The 8782-nt window shown below is 51.3% G+C and overlaps 1 protein-coding gene across 2 annotated transcripts; it reads right to left on the bottom strand.

The window, feature by feature from the left end:
* Positions 1 to 490: 490 nt before the first annotated feature.
* Positions 491 to 8181, bottom strand: ZNF697 (zinc finger protein 697). Of its 2 annotated transcripts, XM_084757561.1 has the most exons (3): positions 8047 to 8181; positions 5349 to 5626; positions 491 to 3172 (listed from the first exon to the last, which is right to left on the bottom strand). In XM_084757561.1, the coding sequence occupies exons 2-3, from the start codon at positions 5587 to 5589 to the stop codon at positions 1746 to 1748; spliced, it is 1668 nt and encodes a 555-aa protein (XP_084613687.1). In that variant the 5' UTR covers positions 5590 to 5626; positions 8047 to 8181; the 3' UTR covers positions 491 to 1745. The 2 variants fall into 2 exon arrangements, with proteins under 2 accessions (XP_084613687.1, XP_084613688.1); XM_084757562.1 differs by lacking the exon at positions 5349 to 5626 and having other exon boundaries at positions 8047 to 8134.
* Between the last annotated feature and the right edge of the window lie 601 nt (positions 8182 to 8782).

The following is an 8782-nucleotide window of genomic DNA, read 5'->3' as shown; positions in this document are numbered from 1 at the left end:
AAGATCAGCAAGCGATATACAAAAGCCTGGACATTCACCAGATTTTAAAAAAAAAAAGTTCTTAAAATGACAAAAAACAAACAAACACAATCAAACAACAACAAAAATATGCTTCAAAGAAGTTCATTGCTAAAATACAAATGATCAAATATAAAATCACTAGCATTCACAGAAACTTCGCTAAAACTGTGAAAACAACCTTCAACTGCGTCCAAGAGTTTGAGACTCCCATGGACAATGTAGGGTAATAAGTGAAGTAAACTTTACCGCTCGACACGACACTGTCTAAAGGCTAATCTAGGGGAGGGACCTTCAGAGTAGGTAACCAACATCTATACAAGTCATTGGACTACAGCTCCCTACTAGAAATAGAACGCAGCGAGGGCACTGGAGTCAGGTGACAAAGGCCAGCTTTGTCAATAAGGACATCTTTGGTCCTTCTAGGCTTTAATTATCCATCAAGTGTAGGAACGCTCAGTGCTCTTGCACATAAGTTGTCCTAGCAACCGAGCTTGAGAAAACAAAAGGTCAGGCTCCACCATCCACCATCCTCAGCCTTCCTTCAAGAAGGAACACTCCTACCATAGGCCTTTCCCGAATCACAGTCTTTAACACTGATTTACCTCACCGGCATGTGAGAAACACTACCAATCATTAAAAAGCATAAAGCACTCTGTAAATACAAAGGTGCTGTTTTGGCATCTGTGTAACTAGAAAACATTCATTGTTTGTTTGTGCTATTTGGCAATTTTGCACTTTCACCTCTCCTTGACATGTGTACATCCTTGCCTCTTATATATGGAGGGGAGGGGGGGAAGAAACTCCTGTTTGGATAAGATCCCTCATTAATTTGTGCAGAAGTTGTGGTTCATGAGATCAGGGCACGCGCACGCAAATGAAAGCATTCCATCCTGTCTGTGAACTCAGCTTTCAGGGTCCACACAAAGCCAGCAACGCTGAGCTGGTTGATTTTTGTGAACAGATTTCCGAGGCAGCTAGCTATTGACGGTCTTCAGTTCTCATGAAACCTACTCTTCAAGCCGAACTGCGACCCAGCAAGTCCTGCCTTACACAGGCAACCCTGACCCGACATGAAGCTTAAGTCGTTTTAAGAATTAGCGAAGGACCAGGTACCGGATCTGAGAACCAATTATAAGGGAATTTCTAAACTCGAGGTTGCTCCTTGAAGTAATTGTGCGGTTTTTCTGTTCAATTTCCCCTGGATGTTTCAAAATAGCAACTAACAGAGGCTCATAGAAAGGGAAGTGGATACTAAGCACCCTCTTCTATTGGGATAAGAAGGGTCTTAATAGAGCTGGTATGAGAGGAGACAGGACTTACCCATCCTGGAGTGTGAAGGACTTATTGCTACCCGCGTTTTATTGCATGGCAACTCTAAACAAACCACCTCTCCTGGTTCCCAATCCTCTCTATTCAGCCCCAAATCCCCTTCTTGGGGCGGGGGTCCTCCAAGCCTTCTCACCCAAGCTTTTCACGCCTTACAGTGTGTATTTAAGTAAGCCTACTAAAGCACATGTCCTAAGAGTTACTTTGATGATGGACGTAAGCACCTCGAAATAATAACTCTTATTAACCGTCCCGGTAGGGTGCCCCCAAACATGAAAAGGCTCCCCCACCCCCGCCCGAGATACTCTCAGGCTGACCCTCCCGCCCCTTCCCCCAACATCTACAGGATCAGTAACCAGGCCGACTATTCTCAAGGCAGCCTCCTTCGGATCCCTGCCCTAGCACAGGTGCAACTTCTGGTGCTGCGCAAGGTGCGTCTTGTAGCGGAAGCCCTTGCCACAGCCAGCGCACTTGTGAGGTTTGTTGCCGGTGTGGATGCGGCGGTGACGGATGAGGTGGGAGCTCTGGATGAAGCTCTTGCCGCACTCGATGCACGTGTAGGGCTTCTCGCCCGTGTGCGTGCGCTGGTGCTGCGTGAGCGTGGAGAAGTCGCTGAAGCGCTTCTCGCACTGGCCGCAGCGGAAGGGCTTCTCGCCCGTGTGCACACGCAAGTGGTTGACCAGGTGCGAGTTGCGGCCGAAGCCCTTGCCGCACTCGCGGCACACGTAGGGCCGCTCGCCCGAGTGCGTGCGCTTGTGCGTGAAGAGGTGCGAGCTCACGCTGAAGGTCTCGCCGCACTCGGAGCACATGTAGGGCTTCTCGCCCGTGTGCACGCGCTGGTGCTTCACCAGGTCTGAGCGCCAGCTGAAGCGCTTGCCGCACTCGCCGCAGCCGTGCGGCTTCTCGCCCGTGTGGATGCGCTGGTGGTTAGCCAAGTGTGAGCGGCGCACGAACCCCTTGCCGCACTCCCCGCACGCGAAGGGCCGCAGCGCCGCCGAGCCCGCCCCGCTGGCCGCCGCGTGCGCACGCCGATGGCTGAGCAGGTGCGAGCTGAGGCTGAAGGCCTCGCCGCACTCGGGGCACGGGTAGGGCTTCTCGCCCGTGTGCAGCCGCCGGTGCTTGAGCAGGTCTGCGCGCCAGCTGAAGCTCTTGCCGCAGTCGGTGCACAGGTTGGGCCGCTCGCCCGTGTGCAGCCGCAAGTGGTTGGTCAGATAGGTGTTGCGGCTGAAGCCTTTACCGCACTCCCCGCAGCGGAAGGGCTTCTCCCGAGGGGGCCGGGCCAGCGTAGGCCCCGCCCCGAAGCCGCCGGTCACGCCCACGCCCATCATCCCCACCACCCCTCCGCAGTCGCCCCCCAAACCGAAGGGTTCCAAGCTGGCCACTGCCGCGGCCTCGGCCAGGCGGTGGATACGCTGGTGCTGCAGGAATGCAGCGCCGGGGCTAAAGCTCTCCCCGCAGTCCGGGCAGATGGTGGGCGCGTCCATGATGCTGGCCATCAGGCTATCGAGTTCCCCGAGGTCCATGGCCATGGGGTGATGGAGCCGGTGGAAGCGGCGATGAGCAGGCTTGTCACCTCGGTGTCGACCGCCCAGGGAGAGGTGACGCCTCCAGGGAAGCACTGGGGTAGACAACTGCTCTTCTTCCTCCTCTATCAACCGGTTCTCCCCCGAGCTTTCCTCTTCTTCCTCCTCTTCTTCCTCGCCCCGGGGACTCCGGGATATGCTGTCGGATTCTGACAGTCCTGGGAACAGCGCCATGTCAGCCATACCAGACTGGTCGTCCTCTACCTCACGGAGAACAGCCCCTTCTTGCTCGCTCAGCTTCTCTGCAACAGACAAGTCGGCAATGGGGTCAACTAGACCTGGTGTGGGCAGGTATTCGCGGGGAACCACCCTACAAAGAGAGCGTGAGCCAAAGCCTCCTCAGCCTTTCCTTACACTCCAGCCTCTTCTCCACCCGTTTCCTCCCGGTAAGACCTAAAAGGCAATGCACTAGAGTCGCCTGAAGCCTGCAGAAGGCCAGCTTCGTACCAGATGGGGACCAGGGAGCTAGGGCTCCAGAAAAGGAAAGAGGATTTTTTCCCCCTCTCAACCACACTTCCTAATGCAAGAGCCTCAAAGCACAAGTAGGTTAGTCGCGAAAAGTAAGAGACCAGAAAAGGAAGAGTAGGACACATCAGGTTCCAGACAGATTTTAAAAGCAAAAACAATCCGTTTGGTCAACCTGGAACAGCTTAAGAGTGTGTCCAACCTTCGACTCTGCAACTGCGCTGTTGCTGTCTACAAAGTTTGTGCTCAAGAAGCAGTCAAGTACCAAGAAAAACAAATCAGGAGGGCACACTTGGCCCCCAAGACAGTGGCTCTCAACCTTCCTGATGCTGCCACATCATGTTGTGGTGACTCCCAACCGTAAAACTATGGTTGCTACTTCTCATAACTGTAATTTTGCTACTGGCAAAGTCCAGTACTGTTCCTCTTCTTTTTTTTCCCCCTCCCCCTCCTCCTTCTTTGGTAGGGGGAGAGAGAGGTCACGGGGTGGGGGAGCACACCTGGGAGGACTAGGAAGCAAATGTGATGGGACACTACAATGTGAACTTCCCAAATAATCAATAAAAATATTATGTTGGGGGGCGAGGAAGCCAACTGGGGTGGCTGGTGGTTGTAATTCATGGAGAGACAGAGACAGGCAGATCTCCCTGGGGCTTGCTGACCAGACAGCCTAGCCTATGTTGGTGAGCTCGGGCCAAAGAGACCCATCTCAAGATTCAAGTTAGGTAGCTCCTAAGGAATAAAACCTGAGAATGGCCTCTGTCTGACACACATAACAACCCCCCTCCCACAAACACAGAATCACACACACACACACACACACACACACACACACACACACACATTTTAATTGTATTCACTGTTTTGTGTTGGGTCTCATACCCAGCTGTTCTCAGCAGTAGATCGGACACACCTGTGAGCAGACTGAACTCGGCCTTGGTGAGGGGAGCAATGGATAAAGGATAACAGGCAGCGCAGGACTAGTTAAGACCAAGTTAGAAACTGGGGGAGGATATATACCTGTCCATCCCTAGCTGCCTTCTTCCCCAGCAGAGGGCCTGCGTGCACCATGGAGCAGCAGGGAGTCTGGGACTGTGCCATGGGGAAAGGGGTGTGACCACACAGCCCTCGCCAGCTCCTTTCTGTCGGTGCTGTCTACCCTGAACAGGACAAAGCAACCAATGCCCAAAGATAGAAACAAGGAAGCAGCTAGAGACCCAGCATTTGCTTTTCTGGTCAATAACCAGGAACTTGGGCACTTGGGCAGTCAGCCTCATGAACACAGATAGGTCACTTAAGCACCGAATCTGCTTACCAAGAGAGGAAAATGATGATTTAGCTAGAAATATCAATGTACTTTGCCCAGCACTGTGCTAAGTCACTCTTGAAAATTTTTTTTAATCTTTATTCACCTATTATGTGTGCATGTGAGTTTGTGTGTACCAAGTACATGCAGGTGCCTGCAGAGACGAGAAGAGGACATTGGGTCCCCAGGAACTGATTCCAGGTGACTGTGGGAGGAATGATGTGGGTGCTTAGAACTGAACTCAGGTCCTCTGCAAGAGCAGGAAGCACTCTTAACCACTGAGCCGTCTCTCTGGGCTCCAAAGTCACTCTCTAAACCCAACGCATCATGTCACTCCCCCAACCTTGGTGAGGTAGGCCCCCAGCATTGCCTGGGATTCCACTGTGGTGGTGTTCCAAGTGGTCCCCTGTAGCAAAGGGCAGCACCATGGTGACCTTTACCCTGACTTTCCGGGGTGGCCTCAGTGCTGGACGGTATTAAAGAAAAGGACCAACATTAGGAAGGCCAGGTCAGCTGAGGATCCTGCTCAATAACCTCGGCAGCCCACCCCCTAGGTCCTCAGGATGCAGGCCCTGGTCGTATGCCAGAGAAACCAAAGGTAGTGTAAGTGCTGCATCTTCAGTGGATGCTCCGGTCGGTCTTCTCACCTGAACAGACAGTGGACACTATTTCCCTGTCTTGTGAGTCCCCTCTTAGGTCATCCTCCTGTGGGTTGGAGTCCCTCTCCTGCTCCAGGGGACCTCTCTCTTCTGTGTCCTGTAGGTCACAGCCCATTGCTCCTTCTTCTGGGTCCCCTCCTCGCTCCTCAGGGTTCTCGAAGTCAGAACCCATGTCTCTACCTTCAGAATGCCAGTGTTCACACACACCCTGGTTATCTTCCTCTTCCATTCAGCAAGAAAAGGGCGGAGGCGGTCACCAAGGGCCCCTGCTCAGACAAAACACAGAGAAGGCGGTGTGACTCCCACCTGGAGCCAACAAGCCTTGGCTACATGGGGGTCTTCATTTCCCCTTCCAATGAAATACCTAGAGTTGCAAGTGCCAACAGCAAGTCTACTTCCTCCCTATCACGTGCACGCTTAGGAAAAACAACTGTGTGAAGGAGGACGTTTGGGCCGGGGAGGAAGAGTGGCCACATCCTGAGACCACATGCCAGCACTCATGTCTCCAGGAAAACTGGGATCATAACTAGGTCAGTTCAGCCTGTGAGGTACGTGTCTGAGTGAACACCTACAACATAATGCTGAAGTAACCACTGCTTTTGTTCTTCATTTTTACTTTAATTCTGCAGTGCACGGGCATCAAACCTAGGGCCACAAGCTCTCTACTACTGGGCTATATCTCCAGCTAGTTGGTTCTTATTTGGAACAAGGTCTTGATAAGTCACGCAGGCTGGCCTTGAACTCATTCTGTAGTAGCCCTGAGAGGCCTTGAACTTTCCATTTTCTGCATCAGTCTCCTGAGTGGCTGGGATTCTAAGACTGTGCCATTTTTCTTTTGTTTAAAAAAAACTTTCATATTTATTTAGCTTCCTGATTCTGTGCTCTCACCACAATTTCACCATAAAGAGAGCCAGCTTAACACTGCCACTGACACACTTAGCAGACATGGAACCACCACAGGCCCTGTCCACCTGGGCACACACAGAATGTAGGCCGTGATGTTTTGCCACCTCCTTGTTATAAAAGGTAAACAACTCTCTTTCCAGTGGTTTGGGGTAGAAATGGCTATGATGGCATATTAAATCACAGACCACTCTGGATATCTCTGAGCACTGTCCCCAGAAGAAGAAAAACCACTTATACACCTGGGGGAAAAAAACAACAATAAAAAACAAAGAAACAAACAAAAACCTTAATGTTTTGTGTGTGTGTGAGTGAGAGAGAGAGAGAGAGAGAGAGAGAGAGAGAGAGAGAGAGAGAGAGAAGAAAATCCCTAATTTTGGTGTAGACAGGAAACCAGTTTTGCTGTCTCAAAATCCTGTGCTTTCCTCCCTTTTGCTAAGCCTGCCCTCCATAAGCCTGTAACTTTCTTACAAGTGTTGAGCTAGTTACTGGAGGGCCTCTATGAGCCAGAGGGAAAGCCCACTCAGTTCACAAGAATAACAAACACCAAATACGGCAACTCCTTATCTAAGACCATGGCCTTCAAAGGCACCCTCAGCCTGGCTTTGTGCCAAGGATCTGCTGTATCTCTAGAAGAAGAATGCCAAGATGATTTAAGCTGGGGCAGGTTTGCTGGAAGCCAGAGGGAGGGATGCTAGGGCCTGCTATATTAGAAGCCACCTCCGTAGTCTAAATACATGCATTGCAATATGTCAGTTATAAACAAACTTTAAAAGGAATGTGTACCAGGAATGCACAAGCCTTCTACAAAAAAAAAAAAAGCCCAACATATGAATTTCAGGGAGAAAACAAGATCAGATTTTGAAGCCCTCTGTGGATGTCAGATTTCTATCTCAAACACAGAGAGCGGCCCTGTCTAGACTGGTCAACTGAGCCGAAAGTTCATTTCTTTCTGCCACCCATCATGCTTGTAGCTTAGCTCAAGGAAGGAAAGCCACGTCCAGTTACCTTACCTGGTTACCTGGTTACCAGGTACCAGGATCTTAGTCCGTGGTTTGAAAGGCACCACTTCGACCACTGTCTCAGCAATCCCCAAGCAGGACTGAGAGCATCCAAGCTGTAGATTTGATCCCTTGCATTGGAAAAAGAGGCAGAGGGAGTCGTGGCTAGAGATGTGGCACAGCTGCTAGAGTATTTGCCTATCACACACAACATAAAGCCTGAGTTCAGTCCCAGGCACCGCATAGAACCAGATGTGCTCATGTGTATCTGTATTCCAGCCGTCAGGAGATTGGGGGGGGGGGAACACGGGAAGATAGGAAGCTCATACAGTGAGTCAGAGGGCAGCTAGGCTACATGAGAGACCCTGTCTCAAACAGACAAACAAAATATAGACAAAAAAACAGATGAGCAAGGATGCTCCTTCCTTGGCAAGGTGCCTTCCCTCCTCTACCCGGGTCCTCCCCAGGCAGCCTTGGCTTTGGCAGGAAAAGCAGGCTTTATGGATACAGCAAACCCCTCTGCTGGGTCAGGCAGGGGCCCAAGGTAGGTCGGTTAGCCTCTCTTAGTTTCAGCGTCTCATCAGTGCAAAGAAGTGCTACTTAGCCTCTCTCACAGGGAGGGGTGTCAGGAAGAAACTAATTAAAATGCACTTTGGAAAACATCAGAGAGTCCTTAATGCTTTGAGCGACATGACGTGAAGTGTGTGCCGGATTCCTCTCAGCCCACCACCCCAATAGCCAACAGCGCCTTGGAGCTTCCTCCACAGTGATGACATACTCACCTCTTAGGGTGCAGAGATTGCGTCCTTCCCTAAAATGTCCGGGGGAAGCTGCCCTGTCTGAGCTCAGTCAGTCAACAACATCCTGCAGGGCAGGTGGGTTCCTTTGGAAGGTGGATTCCCCCCAAGCTGCCAAGTTTTGAACAGATGTTTTCTGGTAGGAAGAAAGGGATATTAATTACAGTGATGAAGCTTTTCTGAGGCAAACGTCACACGAGACGTCTGTCCCCAGTCACACTCTTGCTTTCTGGAGGTTAGACTGAACGCACAGGTACATCCCTTTAGTGTGTACATACAATGCACCTGAAGGAGGTGGGGGTCGGGGGAAGCATGCTCAAGGAGGTTTGCAAACATGGCTTATTGGTTTGCTAGTCCAGGAGGGGTTTCTGATGGTCTGAATGCTGCAAGGAAAAAAAAAGTCAAGTGTATCACCAGAAACTCCCAGAACTAAACGGCAAGGTCAGTGACTGTAGCCCACGTCCCAGAAGGGTGGAGCATGGCCGTCCATCCTGGGAAGCAAGGAGTGCAGCTTTACCTCTGAGCCCTTTACATGGCAGCTTCATAAAAAGCAAGAAGCAGAGAAGGATGCTCTGACTGGTGACGTCCTGCACGCCCAGAGATCAAATCAAGTGCAGCAGCGTTGGTTTCTAACTCCAAAGAGAGCCAGGGTCCGAGTTCCCCCACTGAGGGCTGGCATCTTAATTCCTAGTACTGCCACACTGGATCGAGGCAGGCTCTG

Source organism: Acomys minous (genome assembly GCF_964271855.1).
Source record: "Acomys minous genome assembly, chromosome: 14".
NCBI classification, from domain to species: Eukaryota; Metazoa; Chordata; class Mammalia; order Rodentia; family Muridae; genus Acomys; species Acomys minous.
This window is presented reverse-complemented; position numbering and strand designations above follow the sequence as displayed.